Source organism: Neopsephotus bourkii, unplaced genomic scaffold, assembly GCF_033783945.1.
Source record: "Neopsephotus bourkii isolate Nb327-2 ecotype Australia unplaced genomic scaffold, CSIRO-AGI_Nbou_v1 NB_668, whole genome shotgun sequence".
Taxonomy (NCBI): domain Eukaryota; kingdom Metazoa; phylum Chordata; class Aves; order Psittaciformes; family Psittacidae; genus Neopsephotus; species Neopsephotus bourkii.
Genome location: NW_026901167.1, coordinates 1,598,979 through 1,619,394, shown reverse-complemented (window position 1 = coordinate 1,619,394; position 20,416 = coordinate 1,598,979). Strand labels below are relative to the sequence as shown.

At 53.1% G+C, this 20,416-nt stretch overlaps 1 protein-coding gene across 11 annotated transcripts in view; it reads right to left on the bottom strand.

Moving 5' to 3' along the window:
- Nucleotides 1–20,416, bottom strand: part of MBNL3 (muscleblind like splicing regulator 3) — an 80,040-nt gene that overhangs the window by 41,265 nt on the left and 18,359 nt on the right. For 8 of the 11 annotated variants that reach the window (XR_009725410.1, XR_009725411.1, XR_009725412.1 and 5 more), the window contains exon 1: nucleotides 8,342–9,590. Coding sequence is in view for 7 of the 11 variants with exons in the window: in XM_061353224.1 (XP_061209208.1) it covers nucleotides 8,342–8,515 (174 nt within the window). In the remaining 4 variants the exon portion in view is untranslated. Of the gene's footprint in view, nucleotides 1–8,341; nucleotides 9,597–20,416 lie in introns of those variants that run through there. The other 3 variants (XM_061353220.1, XM_061353222.1, XM_061353221.1) reach the window with 2 other exon arrangements.

Below are 20,416 nucleotides of genomic sequence, written 5' to 3'. Positions count from 1 at the left end.
AGCCAGGGCTGGGGCCAGCAGTGTCCCCAGCACCCCGCAGCAGGAGCACCGTGTGTTTCTCTCTCCTGTATGGCCAGGTTAACAGAGTGAGCAGCTTGTTTCGCACATCCACATCCCACTGCTCTGAGAGAAGAGCTTCCCCTCAGAGCACAGGCTGCCACCTTCCAAATGAGGTCAGCCACTGACCTCCCCCCGCCACCACTGACCTTATTAGCACCGATCATGGGTCTAATAATACCCTGCACTGTAAGCAGGCCATCTGCTCTCACACTGCACTGCAAACCTGGGTGAGTGCTCGGGCTGAGCACACTTCCATCCCAGCAACCCAACCATCCCCTCTCAGGAACAGGCACTGTCCTGCAGCTTTAAGCTAAATGATGCAGAAAGGCACCTCCAGCTCCCTGCCTGGAGCTCAGGAACACGGAGAACAGCACAGGGCATTGCTCAGGTGCTGGCACAGGAGGTGAAAATGCAGAGTTAGAGGTTAAAAATCCATCTCTCCAGCCTCACAGCCTCTGCTGGTGGGGACGTGGAGCAACCGTGTCACTGAAACCCAAATCCAAGGCCAAACACTACCCAGAGAAGCAGAAGTAAAGCACCCAGGCTCCCGAGAGCAGCGATACTTGAGTGCTCTGTATCCTCTACTGCAGGGACAGCAGAAAGGTTTTAGTGTAAGCTGAATACTTTCACTGCCATTACAGGAGAGAGGCTTCTGTAACAGACAGGTGAGCTTCAGAACTCATTAGAGGCTGTGTTAGGTTGAAGAGAGCTTAAAGCTCATCCAGTTCCAACCCCCTGCCACGGACACCTTCCACTAGAGGAGCTTGCTCCAAGCCCCGTCCGACCTGGCCTTGAACATCATCATCACCATAAATGAACCTAAACTAATTCAGAGGAGCCAGGGTTTGAAATGCTTACTCAGTTGGGACATCTGTCTACAACACCCTGAGCCTTGTTACTACAGCAGCTCAGCTTTACTCAGCTTTCAAACACATTCCCTTTGTGCTGCTCCTGCGAGGTCAGAAAGTGCAATTAGGCAGACACTGATGTTACACCACTTTGAAGCAGCTTGCATCATCACAGGCTTTGAAAGCTGGTTTCCCAAATCCTTGGCCTTTGCTCTAATCAGAAGGCCACAATCAGGCATGGCACAAGAGGCTACACGGAACAAGGAAAGGTGTCAGTGCCTGGTTCTCTGCTCTGCTGTTTTATGAACAGCCATAAAACATTAGTAAGTCGTAAGTAAAACTGCGCCTGGATGGGGCAACATCCACCCAAATGCCTCACAGCTTTTAATACCAACAGAGCAACGTTTACAGGGCCAGATCTACAAAGAGCTCAGCTCCTCACTTGGAAACCCACCCCTGTGCCAGTGCTTTGTGGGCGACGGGCTCTCCACAAAGCCTGCTACATCCTGCTTGTATCTGTTCTGAAGCTTCAAGCAGCTCACTTGCTCGAACGTGTGCTACTGCACCCTGCTTCAGGCGGGTGACCAAGAGGCAGAAAGCTGCTGTCAGCAAAGGGATTACCTCGATGCTGACGAAATGCACCAGCTCCACGAGCCCATTCAGAGTCAGCCTCCTTGAAGGCATCTTCCTCTGCCTTCCCCTCAGCTGCCTCTGCTAATGCAATCATGAGCCATAGCAGCGTCTGGAGCAGCTTCACTGCCACAGCAGCAGCACAGGGCACCGTGGCCAAGTGTGGCTCATGTTTACAAGGATCCTCTTTCCAGGGATAAGGACTTGTAGGTTATGAGCACCTCTTTGAATCCCAGTGGTAACCGCTGGTCCAGATCGGGGCTGGAAGATGCAAAGCTTGAACCTCCTTCCCGAGGCGGATCTGGCAGTGCTGAGGTGTCACCGCTCACTGTACAAACACACCCCTGCAGTGCTGCCCTGGCCAGCTTCTGACTCAGAGCCACAGGAGGGAAGCGTGAGCACTGCCACAGCTTGTGAGCTGGCCTTCAGCACCCATCCTCCTCCTCCTCCTCCCCTGCACGGGAACCCCTGGGGCTTGCAGGCACCACGCTGCACTCACACTGATCACAGGCACAGAGCCTGCGCTGGCACATCCAAGCTCCCCCCGAACTGGAGAGACAACAGTGGCAGGCATTCCTCCCCTCTGGAGAACGGCCAAGGAGACCATTTCCCTCCTTCTAAACCTCCAGCACGAGGAGCTCTTTGCTGCCCACAGGAATTCTACAGGGCTTAAAATGAGGCTTAAGTGTTCTGCAGAGTGGAACCTGGGTCTGGAGGGCTCTGCCCTGGCACAGGGAAGCCAGTCAGGGGAGCAGGAGGTGGCTGCCACAGCCCTGCAGCGCTGCAATATGCCCATAAAAGGTTTCAGAATGCATCTGCTCAAGCACACGCAGCAGCTCACAAGGGTTTAGAGGCACATCCCCAAAGAATCTCTCTCCTGCTTTTTTAGGCAAGCACGAGCAGCAGTCAGCACTTTACCATCATCTTCCCAACCAGGAACCCAAGGTTACTCTCGGTGGGTATTAACAACGTAAACGCTGCTGGCTGCATCCAGTGGGGATGGTGGTTTGCTCATGCCACAGAGAGAAGGCTGGGGCTGCAGCAGAAGCCCTGCATGGCTGGTGAGGAGAGGAGAGGCTGTCAGGAGTCCCAGTGCTGAATTGCTTGGCCTGTCTCCCAGGGAGGCTGCCTCCAACACGCGGCGTCAGGACCAATCTGTGGCTGCAGCTCTGCTTCCCAACTCGTTCCAGGGAACGCGCACACGAGTCTGGGGCCCAAGAGAGAGCTGTAACGAGCTCAGGAGCTGCAGGAAGAAAGGCAAGACCAGTGGTGCTGAACCTGACCCAGGGATCCCAGCCATCAAGCTGGCACCCCAAAACACGGGGTAACAGCAAAGGCATCTGCTCCTGTGTGAGCGCTCAGCTGGGGTCAGCTAACCCTGCTGCACAGGCAGTGACCTACCACAGAGAAGGAGGGGACAGCAACCCGTTAAAGCAGGGTAGCAAGATTCCCCAGGGCTCTGCTGGCACCTCTCAGCTGTCAAAAAGTCACCAGTAAATAAAGCAAAACTACTGGGACATCAGAGAAACACATGGGTTGGGGCAGTCCCCAGCACAGCAGAGGCTGGGGGAGACTGGATGGAACAGCCTAAGGAGAAGGACCTGGGGGTGTTGAGTGAGGAGAAGCTCCCCATGACCGGGCTTCAGCGTGTGCTTGAGCCCAGAACCCCCCCATGTGCTGGGTGTACCCCCAGAGCGTGAGCAGCAGCTCAGGGAGGGGATCCTGCCCCTCTGGGGCGACCCCCCTGCAGCCCTGATCCAGCTCTGGGGCAGAAGCTGAACATGCTTGGGAAGGTCACACACCACCCTAGTAACCAAAGGACCTCAGCTGAGAGCATCTGCAGCCCAGACACCAGGCCTAATAGGGATGCTCAGCCCCAGGCACCACCAGGTGTGCTCCTCCATCCCACAAAGCACCACAAACCTTTTGGAGGCACTGCAGAGCATGCACAGCACGCGTATCAATTAAATGAAGCAGTGACAACATGAAGCCTGGTGTAGACAAGGGATGTGTCTGAATAGGAACATTCTCCTGCCCTCCCTGATGTACCACTCAAACACAAGAGCCACGGTTCTTATAAATAAAACTGAGTCTAAAAACACTTCTCTGCTTTCAGATGTTTGACTCAGTAGTTATAAAAAGCACTCAGGATGCGCTGTAGGATACACAAAAGCACCAGACAAGACCAAAACTGCTGCAAATCCACTTCTCATCACCATGCAGGTGAGTGACCAAAGAGGGAAGGTGTCCTGCAGGGGTGACCTGGCCCAACATTACTCGGCTGATGCATCTGCAGCCCCATTACGCTGAGCTGAGACGTGCAGTCATAGTGTCTCCAAAAATACCTCTCTGGCTTGGTTTGCTTCCTTCTTCCCCTATAAAGCGGAACCGTATGTGAGGTTTGGGGGTGGTGCAGTTGTTTCTATGCTTGGAGTTTATTTAAATTTAAAAGGTTTGGTTGCAAACCAGCAACAGAAAGAATTCTGGTGAAGTCAGCGTAAACCAGGTACAAACCAGTAGGAAAAGTGTAAGAACAGCCTTAGGTACCCCAGCTTCAAGATCCTATGGAACCTATGGACATCTACTGTCCATAAACCTATCCTATGGCCGCTTACTGTCCAAGCACAGTGAACTTCTTCAATTGCTGTAGGATTGTGAATACCACTACCAGACAATAACACTTCTTTTAGAAGACAGACAGTTCAGACAAAACTGGACTTTATCTCCTGATTTCACGCCTGTTCAGACACTCCACCCTTTATATATATCTATATCTATATACACACACACAGAACCGCTTTGAAACATTCAATAGCTTTAGGATGTCTTTTAAATTAGACCTCCTGAGATCAAAATTCAGCGCCCTGAAATGGCCACGATTTGCTGTCTTTGAGGAGGCCCTTCACCCCTTTGATCTGCATGTGGAAACACCTACGTTCATAAAGCAAATCAAAGCATAAACCCAAACCCCACCGCACCTCACCAAGCTGGGCCTGGGCACTTTGTATTTAAGCCGTGAGTCCACAGTGCAATCCCCAACCTGTGAGCAGAACAAACCATAAGCCTCTGGGAACACCCAAGTGTGCATTACCTACACGCTTTTATATGGTAGTTCGCTATCTCCGAATGCCCCATCTCTCAGCTCGCTGCTCCATTAGTGCTTCTAGGGACCAAAGAGAATGCGATGTTCCTTCCTGGCAGCTTTAGAAAGAGAAGAACAAAGCTGAGGAGTCAGACAGGGTCACACCATGCCGGCCTCATCCAGGAAGGTTAATGACTTGAGTGCTTGTGGACAGCCCACCACGAGCCAGCAACCCACGGCCAAAAGCTCTGCGTGGAACAGTGCCCACCAAGCCTGGGAAAGCAGCTGATGAATGACCCCAAAGGCCACCACTGCAGAAGGCCTCAGAGGTGCCCTGGGACCTGCCAGGAGCATCACAGAGCATCAGCAGCCCTTGTGGCCACTGCTGGGCGGGTGGCTGGCTCCCCTGCTCCCAGCAGCGCAGCTTGCCCTGCCATCCACAGGGGTTACTGCAGACAGCACTGCTCCTCCAGAGTAACGAGGGGAAGCACGAGCACAGTGAGAGCTCTCCTGGCATCTGACTCCAATCTGTGAACAGCTCCTCACAAGGAACTATTTTTAAGCTTCAATCAATCTGCTTGGGAAAGGTTCCTTCTGCTGCCTACAAATATGCAAGCTCCCCCTTGGAAGAGCCGCAGCTCAGGACAGCAAGATCCAGCCCTGGACTTCCACCCTTACCAGGATCCAGTATTTCACTGCACAGCCACACAGTGCTCCTGCAGAGCACGTCCCGGTGACCCCACCTGAGCATCAGTGAAGCCCCACCACCACCGTCAGAACCCCCTTTGTGCTCTTTACAAGCTTACAGGCAGCACACATTCACCCAGCAAACAGCCCACACTGCAGCAGCCTGCTCCTGGAAGCATTCCTGCTCCCAGCACTGCACCAGAGGCAAAACTGCCCCACGAGACAGAGGGAACAGAAGGCAAAAGTAGGATGCAGTCACTACAGAAGCCGTGCGTGACCTGCCCAGGGAGGTGAAGCCATTGTGGGCTGGGTTAGCAAAAGTTCCTGTATGAAGGCATTGTTCAGGCTTAGGAGGTCTGTGAGAAAGAAAACAAGCACCAACACTACACAATGGATGCAGATAAGCAACCTCTGAACAAAGCCCTGGGCACTGCGAGACAACTGGGAAAGGAAAACTTATTAGCTGCAAGCATCCTATATCCTGTCTCCAAGGGAGCAACACAGATGTTCTGCTACTGCAGAGTGTGAGGAGATGAAAAGAGCACTGAGCAGCTACCCAGCCTTCCACAGGGAAACACAGAGACACCCACAGGATGGGCAGGAAAAGCCTCTTAATGGGTCTGAGAACGTAACACACAATCACAGATCCCAGCCTGGTTTGGGTTGGAAGGGACCTCAAAGCTCCTCCAGCTCCAACCCCTGCCACAGGCAGGGACCCCTTCCCCTGGAGCAGCTTGCTCCAAGCCCCTGTGTCCAACCTGGCCTTGAGCACTGCCAGGGATGGGGCAGCCACAGCTTCTCTGGGCACCCTGTGCCAGCGCCTCAGCACCCTCACAGGGAAGAGCTTCTGCCTTGTCTCCAACCTGAACTTCCCCTGTTTCCGTCTGAACCCATGAGCCCTTGTCCTACCGCTACACCTCTCTGGTTACCAGTAAGGGAGGCCACTTGTTATGCCCACTCAATGCCACTGCAAACATGGCTCTGCCAGCCCGGTGCAGCCCAAGAACAGAAAGGCCTTTGTTGGAGAGGTTAGTCACCAGGGTGGTTATCTCCCCTGGGTGGCACGGTGAGTGCACACACGCAGGGGACTGCAATGCTCTGTGGCACAGCACAGCCAGGGCTCTGCCCAGTGGGAGCTACTGGATCCATGGACCTGAAGGAAGGAGGTGCTCTGAGACCCACTTCTTGGCTGAGAAGTGGGATGCGGGAACAGCCCCATCCTGGAAGGAGTCTGAGCTCTCCTCCCAGTGTCCTTCCCTAAGCCAGAGCTGCTGGCTCCCCACAAGGCTTTCCTAAGCCTGAAAGAATCCGGAAAATCTGTTCCCTGGAAAATTGAGGCCACTTCAGTAGCACAAACTGGGCATCTGCTGCTGTGTCAAGAGGAAGCTGCTGCCACAAGAACATTACTTAACAGGCAGTTACACAGGAAACACGCTGAGCTGCAGATCAGACCCGACTCCTCGATGGGTTTTTTTCTTTGCTTTCTCAACACTGTATTCCCCATCCCGTTCCCCACTGCTGAAGTGGGAAACCTGTATGCTATGCCAGTGGGTGGGATTTGATCCCAGCTGCTCACCAACTTAGTGCTCCCCAGGCTGCTGCAACCATCAGGCAAGGCCTGCACGGGGCAGGGTACCACTCCACACAGCAGGACAGCACTCCTTCCACTTCCCAAAGAAACGCTATCGAATGGAAACGTGTTAATCTCTCCATTCAAACTGCCTGCACTGCCACTGGCTACAATTCAGGAGTTTCAAGGGCACAAAGAACATGACTTTATGTCCCTCCGACAGAAATAGTCAGCAAACAGCAATGCAAATGAACATTTGAAAGTCACTCTGTAACTAAGCCTCGCCGCAGATAATCAGATTAAAAACAGCAAAACCAAATGCAAACAGGAAGCGTGAGCTTCTTGGTAAAAAAAAAAAAGAAGTGAAAATACAAAGAAGCCAACCAGTAATAGAACAGGTAAATCAGTGTTAGACTGGATCAGCCCCCGTCTGAACCTGGGCACATGTAATTCCCCCATTTCTGGTACTCGTTATGTTCATGACAATAAACCCAGATCTCTTCAAGCAACAGCTGAAGTTCAAGGGAAAGCATTGTAAAATGTACCAGATTCCTTCTAGAACCTTAAGCAGGTTAATCACTGATCAAACCAGTGAGCTCTCAGAAGCAACTGGTCATCCAGCCATACTGGGCCAGGGGTTTGACCATCCTATTGAAAGCACCTTTGATGACCCACACTTTAGAGGCAAAAAACCCCATCCAGACACCACAAAGTGGATGCTCCTTTCCTGAGCACCATGGGGAAGCAGCCCCAAACAGAGATGCCACCTCCCCCTGCGAGCCCCTATCCCCCTGCCCCAACTCAGCCCCCAGGCACTTGGTCCCTTCTGAAAGTCACCCCTAGAGCTCCAACAGTGAAAAGCAACCAGGAGCCATTTACTGCCTGCAAAACCAGCTCCACAGAGATGAGTGCTAGCAAAAGGCTGGGCTGTGTCTTGGCCAGGCCTAGCAGAACCACATGGCCCTTACAGAAAGCCTTTTCCCAGCACCCATTTTTCTGGGAGCGCTGCTCTCCAAATATTTTGGCTGTTTCCCATCCACGGGCCAGTGCCTGAGCGCATCTGCAACTCCATCTCCAGGAAATGCACATGAAGCTGATTCATTATCTTAAAATGCTGCTCTCGTTTCTGCTCATTAAAAGCACATTTCAGAGCCCCGCATCGAATGCGCTGCCCATGTGCTCTAGACATAAATTACAGCACCGAGTTCTCTGCTTCTCTCATCTCAGTTTCACTCAATGCCCACAGTCTCCACTTTGAGAACAGCTTCATCAGGCGCGAGCTGCCATTGGAAATGGTGGATAAACCCCTCTCTCCCTGCAGTGCATCAGGGCACTGATTGTACCCTGCATCCCAGCAGCATCCTCCCTGCAGGAACTGCAACCAACAGCAGTAGCACGCACCCCACACTATTCCGCAGGGAAGGAAGAGCAAGAGAGCTCAGGTAACGCACGTGCTGTCCTCACCTTTAGGGAGTCAAAGCAGGCAATAACTCGACCGTTTTCCACATGGCAACTCCGTGAGGGATGGGCGAACTTGCACTCTGCATCGGACCGAGAACAAGTTCCTCTCTGAAACTCCCGACACACTTCTAACGTCAGCCACTTCGTATCCCGCACCAGGGAAACGTTTACAGCCATAGTAAAAACCAGAAGTGACCAATCAAGCGAGGGCACCCTTCCTCGGGGGCACCAGGTACTGCTGAGCCGCTTGAGTTTCTTCTTGTTTGTTTAAAAAAAGGGTAAAAAAGTGAATTCAAGTTAAACGCGAAGAAATAACTAACTTGTTGCTTTGGTAGAACTCCTATTCATCAGCACTTAGGTTTTCATTTAAGTCAAATCGTGTTTCTCGAAACAAGAATTAAACATAAAGCCAATCATAAAATAGAAATCTTATCAGAACAAACTGAAAATCAAATGAGAGGCCAGCTCCTAAAAGTGCAATTGTAGAAGTTAAAATACAAGTGTTAGATTTTGTGCCACTGCCGGAGTTACTTGCAAAGAACTGGCAGACTTTCAAAAGGATTCTGTGCTCTCCAGTTAATGGTTTCAATTATTCTTGCAAAAAGCATATGCTGTTGGCAGCACTTCAGTTTGTGGAATGGTCTCGGTCCTTGGGGAGAAAACTTCGTTTTCTGGGGGTATTTTTTCCTTCTATTTCTTGCTTCTAAAAATCACGGTTCGCGAGCATCAAAACGAGCAAAAGGACGTCGGATTTCTTTCGTTTTGCGGGTTGTTTTGTGTGTTTTTTTTCCTCTTTCTTTTCGATATTTGCTACATACTCGGGGCAGGAGCAAACTCAAACCGAATTAAAATGGCTGAGCGAGCCGCGTGCGAACGTGGAGCAGAACCGAAACCCGCGGGGAGGCTGGAGGCGCTGCCGTCGGGGCCCGCAGCGCAAGCGACGCCGGTTACACAGAGCGGGGGGCGCGGGGCAGAGGGCGGCAGCCCGGGGCAGCGATCCAAGCAGCGGCGGCTTCAGGAAAGGCACTTTTCAGCAACCTGCGGGGGAAAGAGAAACACAGTGAGGCGGGAGCCGCCGGCGGCTGATGGCCCCCCCTGCCCGAGGGGCTGCCCGGCCGCCATTGCGCTACCGGGGGGCATCTCCCGCACGCAGCGGCGCCTGCGAGGAGCAAGCGGCCAATGGCGTTTACCGTTGTAGCAGCAGGCACGGGCGGCCGACCAACAGCCGAGGCTGTTTCATAGCGGCGCAGGCTGGCACCGAGAAGCCCCAGCGGCGCGGCGCGGCGCGGCCCGGCCCCGCAGTCAGCTCTTTAATCTCTTCTAATGAAGGTCCCGTCCTCCCCATGGGCCCCTCCCCTGCTGTCGGAAACGCTCCGGCAGGAAAAGCAACCGGTGGCTTTCTGATAGACAAAGCAGGAGCTGCTGCGGCTCAGCCCCATGGCCACCGAGCTCACCCATCAGCGGGGCAGGGCACATGAAGACTGCTCTCACCGGTCGCTCCTCTATGGATACAGCGCCTACACCACTACAAGCCAACGCACCAGGGACACCTCAGCTACACACACACGGAAAGCATTAACTCGCTGCTCCCAGCTGCAGTTTTCCACCAGACCAAAGGCAACTCAAATTCCTCCTGACTCCAGCAACTCGCGTTATACAACACACAGCTCCCACTGCATCCCCAGTCAAGGCTTCCTCGGCATCCACTAAAATGTTAAGCTGTCCCTAGAGCTTCCCATTCTAGTATCAGCAGTACCAATGCTGCCTGATAGGATTGGGCTGTTTTCCCAACTCCCAAATTCCAGCCCTTTTATCTCCCTAAAGCATGGCCACCCAGTTTTGCCAACACTCCACAGGCACAGGATGCTGCTCGTGTGACTGCTATTAAGACCCGAAGCTTTCGCAGGCAAAGAGCCTTCAACTACAAGAAAAGGAAGCTTATTCCTCCTTTATTATTGGTGTGTTATTGCAATTACACTGATCAGTAACCGAAGATTACTGGAGCTGGAAACAATGGAAACAATGCTCCCGAGGAAGTGTGGGAAGAGGCTGTCAGCAGCAGCAGGGGGTGGGGCACAGAGGCCGTTTGATTCACAGATCGAATTAGTTCACATTAAACCCAACATTCGTTAAAGCCCTGTTGTATTCTCCAGGCTCATTAGAGTCAAGTTCACAACAAAACCTGCCCGGGGCCTTGCAATCCACCCGCAGCATCAGCACAACGGTTGGTGTGACCCGTGCTTCTGGAAAGACCTTTGCGTTTCTGCACATCAGGTGGGGAACAGAGACTGCGAGCATCAGATTTGCTGAGTGTGTTTCAAACTTCAAAGGGAAGGGGGGGAAAAGCACATCTCGCCATGCTTGTGTCTTCTGGGCTTTGCGAGCAACAGAGATGCTCTAAATCAATTCCAGTCCTGCAACCGGGGCAAATCCCATCCGCTGATGTGTGGGCTCCCTGTCCAAGCGAGCTCGGCAAGCAGGAAAAGATGTGTGGAAACCTTCTGCAGGGAGCAAGGGCCTGGCTGGGTGCAGCTCCTCAAAACAAGCTAGAACAGGTCAGCTCTGGGTGGGGATTAGAAAGAATGCTCCCTAGAAGCTGCTCCGAGCAGGCTGAAATACACCCATCTTGTGGATGAAGTGCCTGTTCCACAGCTTCGGCCTCCCAGGGTCACTCACACTTACACCAAGACAAGTGTAGGAACATCTGCCACTTCCCAACCTGGAGAAATCCCAGGGACCAGCGTTTGTTCTGCTCTCACTGATGTAGCTCAGGAGCACACATGTGCACGCACAGACACACGGGTACCTGCTTGCTCTAGGCTGCTCCGTCCTCAGGATGAAGGGAATGGTTTTAATGGAAGATCAATGGAATGAATCCTACAAAACCCTGAACTACAAACATTAAGCCATTCAGATACATGTAACATGGTTGGTTTCTTTTAGAGGGGGGAAAACAGAGAACTCTGAAGAAAGACTTGCCCCTGTCCTGCTGATGGAAACGGAGCCCCTTGCCCCACATCCTGCAGTACACTGATCAATGTGCAAGAGCGAGACACGAGGAATATCCTGTGCTATGGAAACACCCCCCCCCTTCTGTGGCAGGACAGACTTATCTCAGACCCTGGGACAAGGGCTTTGGTACTGGAGGGAGCCAAATAAATGAGTAAGTTCTTACCATGAGGGCCCTCAGCCCTGCAGCCTGCCCGGGCAGAGCCCAGCACACGCTGCCCCATCGCTGCTTTGCTGTGTGCTCATGAGAGTGCTTCAGCACAGGCGTAACTCTGAGCATGCAGACAGATCAATGGAAAGAAGAAAGCCTTCATGAAGCATGCACTTAAGTGCTTTGTTGAATCAGGGCCTAAATAAAGGGATCTGCTTCAGAGGTCTGCCAGTGCTGGGAGGCAGCGAGTGCAGGCAGCAGCCACTGCATTTCAGCCCAGAGGAGCACAAGTTGGGCTTTTCTGCAGGTCAACAGTGTTTGGACTGCTTCAAATCCCCTCTCATGTGGCTATGAGGAAAGCTGACAAACATGCACCCAGGGGTGCCATCACCCCAAAGCCGTATGCTGCTGCATCACAACCGGACAACACAAACAGGAACCCACCAACAGTGCCAAGCTTCAGTCCTCCACCTTTCAGCTCCTGGCAGCAAACAACTGTAGCTATTCCCACCACGATGCACCCTTACAATTCCCTTGTATTATCCTTTTCTAAGGGATGGGGAAGGTAACGGGGATGGGGCAGGCGACAGCGGGATGACGGGACACTGGCATTTTCATCACTTTGTCCTCCTACTTATTTCCAGCAGGAGGGATGAAAGCATCCATGCCAAACGCTACATACTGCAAGGATAAAAAGTAGCTCCAGAAAACACGGGCTTGGTTAGCGTGCAGGAAATACAACAAAGGGTAGGTGCTGCCTTTTGAACCGTCCTCAGCAAGGCAGATCCATCCAGCACAGCTCATCTCTTCCGCTACCAGATGGGCCAATCTCATTTCGATGGCAGCAGCATCAAAGCCAGAGCGAGCAGCACAGCAGAGAGAAAAGCCTGTGGCTTTATCCCTGTAAGGAAACTGTTAATATCCCCCAGTCCCTGCTCCAGGGCCACTTGCTGGGCCAGGCTGTAGCTGCCTGAGATGCAGGAGCACAGGCCTTGCTCCACACGGCAGAGCCAGTTCCACAGCTAGTGAGGGGCAACATGGGCAGTGTGAGGAGTGAAGGTGACAGCAGGGCTGCCTGCAGCAAGCCTGAGATGCCCTCACCACCGGAGGTAACGTGAGGACAAACATTCACTTGATGCTTGAATCCCTCCTGCTTGCCACAGAACCAGTCCTCTTCCACTGACACCCCTCATGGATGTCAACTGGTGAGGACGCTTCCTGACAGCCGAGTTCAGAGATGGTAATGTATGTGACAGGGTGGATTCAAGCGGCTCCCAAGTGTAAATGATGCTATTTAAGAGTTTGGGGTTGAGGAGGAAAGCCTGGCTCAGCAGCAGGGCAGGGGGGATCCTCACTTGTTGTTTCTCTGGGATTTTCAGCTCGGATGAGAAGCACCAAGTGCTGCTGCCCTGATTGACAGCCCTGGTGAGCGACATCTGCACCTATCCCCCTTGCTTCACCTGAGGTGAACAGGGACAGTGTGGACAGTAAAGGAACACTGGAGCTTTCTTGAAGCCAAGTTCCAGACGTGCCCTTTCTTCAGCACGCATGACGCTGTCCATGCTCCCCTCCCCAGTATGAACCAGCAGCACATGGCAGAGAACTGAGGTCTCCCCCTGAGCCCAAGCTCAGCCCAGTACTGCTGGGCTGCTGCATTCCACCCAGCTGTGCAGGTTAGAGCCAGCCAGCCCGGATGGGCAGACAAACAATTCACACCTCGAGTCTGTCACCGCTTTGGGTACAATCTGCAGCCCACTCCTGAACTAGAAATGTGTTCTGAGTACCCAGATATTGCCAGAGCCAAAAAAAAGCCTTTTTTATGGCCCTTCCTTAAAGCATTAAACTCAGCTGCAGCACAAGTGACACTCATCCGTCCTTGTAGCTTTTGAGATGATTCCGTAACCTTGGCTCTTCATGGCACCTGAATGGGTACAGAAGAGCTTGGTGTACCCACCACCCCTCCTTGATGACCCAGAATGGGGACACTCCAACAGCAGTGAGATGCTTCCATTATTAAACAATGTTCCAGATAAATGCTGTGTTCCTGGAAACACTGCATGGCAAAGAGAAACAGGAACAATGTAAATAGCACACTGAACTGTTTTGTTCTGAAAGAGAAACAAAAGTCTTTAGGAGAGAACACCCCCACCATCCGACAGCATTTACACATTCCAATGGAAAACCAAGCCTAAGCATCTTCCTCAGTCCTTCCTTTTCCTGCACACATGAGAACACACCTTCAGCTAGGACCCACAGAGCCAGGCACACGATGGCAATAGTTCAGCTGGCTGACATCAGAGCAGCTCATTCTGGGCCTTTGAAAAGCCCATGGCAAGTGAAGTGCTGCCATGATGGGATCACAGGGCAGCTTGGAACTGCTTCAGAAGTGATGTCCAACAGCAAAACGCTCCCCACAGAAATACCCCCATAAGGCCCAGGCATTGCTGAGGTCCCTTCAGCAATCACACAAACCAGTCTGGAGACCCCAGTTCCCCTGGTCCTGGTGTGCCAGCTCCTGCCCTGCCCCATGTGGGCTGTGCACTGGGGACATGGCATCTCCTCCACAGCTCCTCCTCGCTTGTGCACTCCATGGGCTGCAGTATCGAGCCCAAAGAAGGTCAATTAATTTTGTGCTGCCTGCAAGAGGTTATTTTTGCTTTCAAATTAGAAATTAATATTCTATTTTTTGCTCTGGCCCTCATTCTTGAAAGCAAACACTTTGGGGACACAGCAGCACTTTAAATATTTCCTTTGTGAACATTCTGTACCTGGACACTTTCTCCCTCAGGGAACAGTTTACTTAAGGTAGACCTTTACAGCCAGAAGAAAATAAACCTCCTCCTGCAGTTACTCAGGAGCAGGTTTCCCCCACCATGGCCATGCATGGCAAGGTTCTGTTCAAGGTCTGATGGGGACCAGGAAGAACCATGATTACATATGGATCACACCACGTGCCAGAGTCAACTCAGCCCCGAGCTGACTCTGTTCACAGAGGATGGCAGAACCCAGCAGCCACGCATGCAACCAGAACAGCACCCTGGTGCTGCTGCAATGGAGAAGCCTCACTGGCAGGACACAAACCCACTGCAGCAGTGGCACAAGGCTGGGCACGTGAATACCTCACTCACATCTGTGCTGATGCTCATCCTTCTTCCCCACCTCACTCAAGGAGCAGCTCTGCAGTGTGGGTTCCTGGGGGTGACCTCTATGGAGAGGGCAGCACAGGAAAACCCCTCCTGCTCCTCAGATGGGACACCGTGCCCCACCTCGTAGGGAGCTCACCAGCCCTAGTGGCACCCTAGAAGATGGCTGTGGAGATGCTCTGCAGGGACAGCAGCGATGCTGCCCTCGGGAAGATGGATCCTCCATCACTCACCTCTGGGTGCTCCCCATTGCTCTGCATTGCCCTGGAATGACCAGGGTACCTTTCCTACCTGCAGAGGTGGCAGCTGGGGAATAATGGGGAGAGGAGTGTGGAAAGGGGACAAAGAGAACCAAGCCCTGTGAGGGAAGGAAGCCCTTCGCTGCAGGGAAACGCAAAGTACAAACCAACGAGGGGAACTTTATCCTCCCTTGCATACACGCCATTCCCCACATTACCCCCTGCAGCACAGTCACAGGAAAAATAAATGCTAAGTTTAAGGAAATAGTAGAAAAAAACCCCTTTCATTATGAAACTGGCCATTCCTCACTGAGGACCGTGATTGCTCCTGTCCCCTCAGCTGCCTGAAACCTTCACAAGCTGGTTTCCCTTCTTCATCCTTCACATCCCCACCACCTCCCGGCCATCAAAGAACTCCGCTCCCCTCCTGCAGGATGAGCTCTCCTCCAGAAGCTTCCACAGCAGAGGGCTGGGAGCTATCTGCCACTATGTGCTGGGGGGGTTCTAAGCCAAAACTGTGCTACAAACCCACTGCTTTCTGTTTGCTTGTCTTTGAACACGGCCACCGAAGCTGCTGCGCTGGGCCCACACGTGCCTCAGCAGAGCAAATCCCAGTCCATAGGCTGCGTGCGGCGGGTGCTTCAAAGGGAACTCCCCGTTCCCCTCAATAGGTTTGTCAGAACAACCACACACAAACACTGCTGTTCTTTCAGGCTTTTGATTTCCTGCCATCAGCTTATTTGGGAGCAGTCAGAGAACAAGACCCCTTTCCAAAAAACCTGGAGAGGGGCTTGGGGCAAGGGCCTGTAGGGACAGGCCAAGGGGAATGGCTTGAACCTGCCCGAGGGGAGACTGAGCTGAGCTCTTAGGCAGAAGCTCTTCCCTGTGAGGGTGCTGAGGCGCTGGCACAGGGTGCCCAGAGAAGCTGTGGCTGCCCCATCCCTGGCAGTGCTCAAGGCCAGGTTGGACACAGGGGCTTGGAGCAAGCTGCTCCAGTGGAAGGGGTCCCTGCCCGTGGCAGGGGTTGGAGCTGGAGGAGCTTTAAGGTCCCTTCCAAACCAAACCAGGCTGGGATTTTACTGGGACCTGCCTGATGCATCCCTTCCAGTTCCCACAGGAGGCAGCTTCCCCGTGCCAAGGCTCAGGGCTTGCGTTGGAGCAGGGCAGCTAACCTGGAAGCAGCATTGCCTCTGCGGAGCAGAAACAGCTCCTGTGCTGCTGGGAAGCGGTGCTCAAACCCTCTGCAGTGCCAGCACTGCTGGGAGGGGTGAGGACCACAATTACAGCAGCTGCAAACACAAAGGGAAAGAAACCCCAAGTTGGCAGTGATGTCTGGAGGTCAGCTAATCCCAACCCCGCTCAAAGCACAGCCAGCTTCAGAGGTGGATGCTGCCATCCCCGAGCACAAAGGGAGCTGTCTCGCACAGAGAGCTCAATTAAGTCACACAAATACAGAGGAGACAGGAGAAGCCAAGGCTCACTCATTAAGGCTTGTTCCCCACCACGTAACCGTAAGGAACAGGCTCAAGCAGATGTATCCACAACCTATCTGATTATCCTGCTCAGTGTTCAAGACACCCCCAAGGCCCCTGCCAATGAGATAAGTGTGTTTGGGCAGGGAATGCCTTTACCCAAGTGCCCTTCCCGGGATCCAGCTGGCAGGAATGACCTGAGGCTCTCCTGAGCTCCAAGCACGGTGCTAGCCCTCCAGCCAGGCACTGTGCTCCAGCAAGCAAAGAAACCCTGGAACAGGAGCCCAGCTCAGCCATTCGTGTGCTGCAGAGGAAGCCTGAGGCTTGGGGAGGTGTCAAGCAGAGACCTGCCCAGGTCTGAGCTTCAGGGGTGTCTGCCCATGCACACGTACTTGTGCCTGCAGAGTCTCCATCACAGAGCTCACAGGGACATGTTTTCTCCGACAGGAAGGCAATTCCATTCCAGTCCCATCCTCCATCTCCCTAAAGCACAAACGTGCTCCATTGCACCCACTGTAGTTCATGCACTCAGGTGTGAGCTGTCCTACCTGGTGACCACAGGCCTGCAGAGAGAGGACATCCATTTACCCAGTGGTTTGAATTCTCAGCTCACAGCAAACAGAAGCGGTTCTTCTTTGTCCCGAGTGCTGGGATAAGCCATAAGTAAGCTGGCAGCAAACCAGTCTGGTACAAACACAGAGCACCAGAACACAATGCAGACATCACAAAGCCATCAGTCTGGGCCAGACAGGAATTCTCCCCTTTGCGCAGGGCAGGCCTCCAAAGTCCTCATGCTGCTATGTTCCAGTCCATCTGAATTACACGATGTGTAAACACACCCATCACTTATGGGTACGCAGAAGGGCATCCCACACACAAAGGTACTCAAGAAGCATCTGTGAAACAATTCAGGACTTGGGAAAAGGAAACTGACTTACCCCTCAACTCAGACTCTAACAGCATCCTTAAGCTGTAAATCAGATCTGCAATGACTGAGGGAGACTGGAAGACTTGGAACAAAAGCATCCCATTTCTTTAAGATAATTTCTTCCAGCATTAAAGGAAAGGAGTTAAAACATGCAGGAAAGCAGGAAAAGCAAACACAGCCGCAACTGAGAACATACTGTCCACTTCCATATGCCAGGGAAAACCCAGAGCAGCCTCAGCCCAAGCCCTCAAGGCAGCATCCTCATACAGGCAGTCACCACAGGTCACCAGTTGGACAGGAGAGATGCTCTAGTCTGCAAGTGCCAGGGTGGGACTCTCAACTCAAACTCCAATACAGCCATAGGTGCCACAAGTCACAAGCTGCTTAATCCCTCTGCAAACAGGGACTGTTGCTTCCCTATCTCTCAGTGATAAAACACAGGAACATCAATCAGGCATGAAGAAACAGCTGTAGTAAAGGCTGTATGAGCACTAATGCAGTGCTTGCAGGGGAGCACCCAGCCAAGAGGCTCCTGCAAAGCGTAAGGGCCACTTCTGGCACCACGCTTTGGTCACAGTGACCAGGGGCTGTGTGCTTGGTGCGCCGGGGGGACACAGAGGGGTTGGTTGGGATGCACGGCGAGAGGAGCCCACGCAGCCAAGCCCTGGGAAGGGCAGGAGGGGGAAGTCAAAGTCACCCTCAAGGTGCTTCCCAAGCCGTTCAGAGCTGTGTGCTGGCCCCTCCTGCCTTCCACACACCCCAGAATCTGTTACTCATTGCTCTTCATCTCACTGCCAGGCGGATGAATCAGCTTTCCAGGACTGAACATCCTCTGTTCTCCCTGAGATGCCTGAGTCACGGACACCAACTGACGTCCTCAGATCTTCAGCTCTCCCCTTGCCTCCCTGCACCTGCAGAGTGACAGCCTCCAACTCCTCTCCCCTCTGCAAGTCTCAGTGACCTGAATCACTTCCAATTTCCCCACTTAAGGCCCGTGGCATCCTTTTCTCCAGACAGCATCCAACTCAGCACAAACTGAGCCAAACCAAAGCCAGGAGCCTCGGGAGGTGGGCTGAGCTAGCCAGGGCAGAGGAACAGAGCTATCCACATCCCTGTCCTTCCTGGCACCACCCCGCAGCCCCCAGTCAGGCCGGTTGGGTGCCAGTCCAAGCCCAAACAGGGATAATATTCCCTCACGCCTGGAGCGTGCACTCTGAACCCTTCAGTGCACTTGTTTCCCCCAGCCAAGGGCAGGAGCTTGGGAGCCGGCAGAAGGAGGAGGGGATGGATGGCAAGCGGAGTCTGTTTTAACTGGCTGCTGGTAAGAACACGAGAAGGATGTCTGAAGGAGAAGGATCAGGAGCAGAGTGCAGGGGAGGCAATCAGAGGTGTCCAAGGAAGAGAATTTACAATGTGGTTTAGCAATCCATCACTGGCTCTCATTCCCACCTCCAGGAACATCCACAAGCCTCAAAATACACTTCTCTTGGGGAGGCTGGGAAGGAGCAGCTCTTCTTGCAACCCCAGCTACCAGCACAGGAGCACTTCATTCCAAATCAGGAAGGGGAAGCAGTGCACGTAGAAAGGATAAACTGGTTTAAGCTCTCCTGAGTGTGGAGACAGCCTTGTTTACCAGATGCATGCGAGGGAACGTGTGTCCAGCACCAGCACCGCAGTGGAAATTTGGCTCCCTGCAACTGCCCGCGATAGAGATGCATTTTTTCCAGAGGAAGTCCAACAGTCTTGTTTGTTTTCAGCACGAATGGAGGAGAGCAGTGAAGTTTTCTATTGGGGAAGTGGAATGAGGTCAGAATAACAGAACAGAGTAACTAGGAAGGAATGTCCTTGCACTGTATTTTTAGAATGAGGATAAAGGTGGGGCCTTGCAAGAAGCAAGGGATGGGCCTGTTCTGAAACACGTGCCCAGGCTGGAACGCTTGGTCCTGGGGGCTTGAGGGGGGTTTGAGCTCATTTGGACAACGAACCCGCTGCTGAAATGGGCAATGAGTAGGAGGGTCCATTGGGGAGGAGAGCAGAGCAGTGCCTGGGGCACACACACAGCCTAGGGAAGGGACTGCAGCTCCCCAGCTTCCCTCCCAGCCTGTTCCCCTTTCTCCCCTGGGAAGATAAGCACATTCAATGCCTCCACTGAACTGGAGGTATCTCTACCTCTGCACACTAAAGGGAATCGGAGTTACAATGGGGTAAAAGCATTGTGAAGGGAATCAGGAGCAAGAAACACCGCCACCTCTGCAGGGCACAGGAGAGCAGGCAGCGGTATCCCAGCAGGGAACTGGATTTACTGTGTTGTTGAGGCGGGATGTGGAACCCCAGCAAGACAGCCTGGGGGAGAGAAGAGCTGGGCCAGAGTAAGGCTGTGAAAATGAAAAGGAAGGAACAAAGCAGAAGACCAGAAGAGAGGCGGAGCAGGAAGCAGCTCGATTGGGATAAACAGGTAAGGAGGAAAAAGGGTGCATTCAGGAGCAAGCAGGCAGTGGTCTGTTTCCTGGCACCAGCTAATCTGATTGGCACCAAGATACAAGAAACAGAGGCTTAAATAGCTCATGAGAGCAGATCTTCAGCTGGGGAGAGCCATCAGCCCTCAGCAGTTAACTCCCTCTGGCTCTGCCCTAAGCCTTGAGGCAGAGCTGACCCTGTGAGCACGGCAGCGTGGAACAAACAAGACAAACTATCCTTGCAAGGGTTAACAGACAGCAGGGAACAAGCTGTTCCATGCAGCCAGGTCAGGAAAAACAGGACTGGGACCCGACAGAGCCATCACACACACAACAGCGCTCAAGGAGCAGCCAACTCTGCTTGATAGAAGGAGACTGCAGGGAGCTGCTCTGGCAAATCCACAGGGACACAGTCAACCCCATGGAGTAGCTGGTGAGGATACAGTGAGGGAGCATCAGGGCATCCAAGACTGGAGACCAGCATCTCTGCTCCTTGATATTCCCTCTAGGAAGGCTTAGGGGGAAGTGTGGAGGCCAGGGTGTACAGCACCTTTCACCCCACAGTGCTGCCCAGAGCTGCAGGTCTCCTACTTGTGTGGAAGATGTGGGTGGAAACAACGCAGCGGAGTGGGATCAGGACCAAAGAGATGGATCAGGGAGGGCAAGCAAATCCTCCCTGA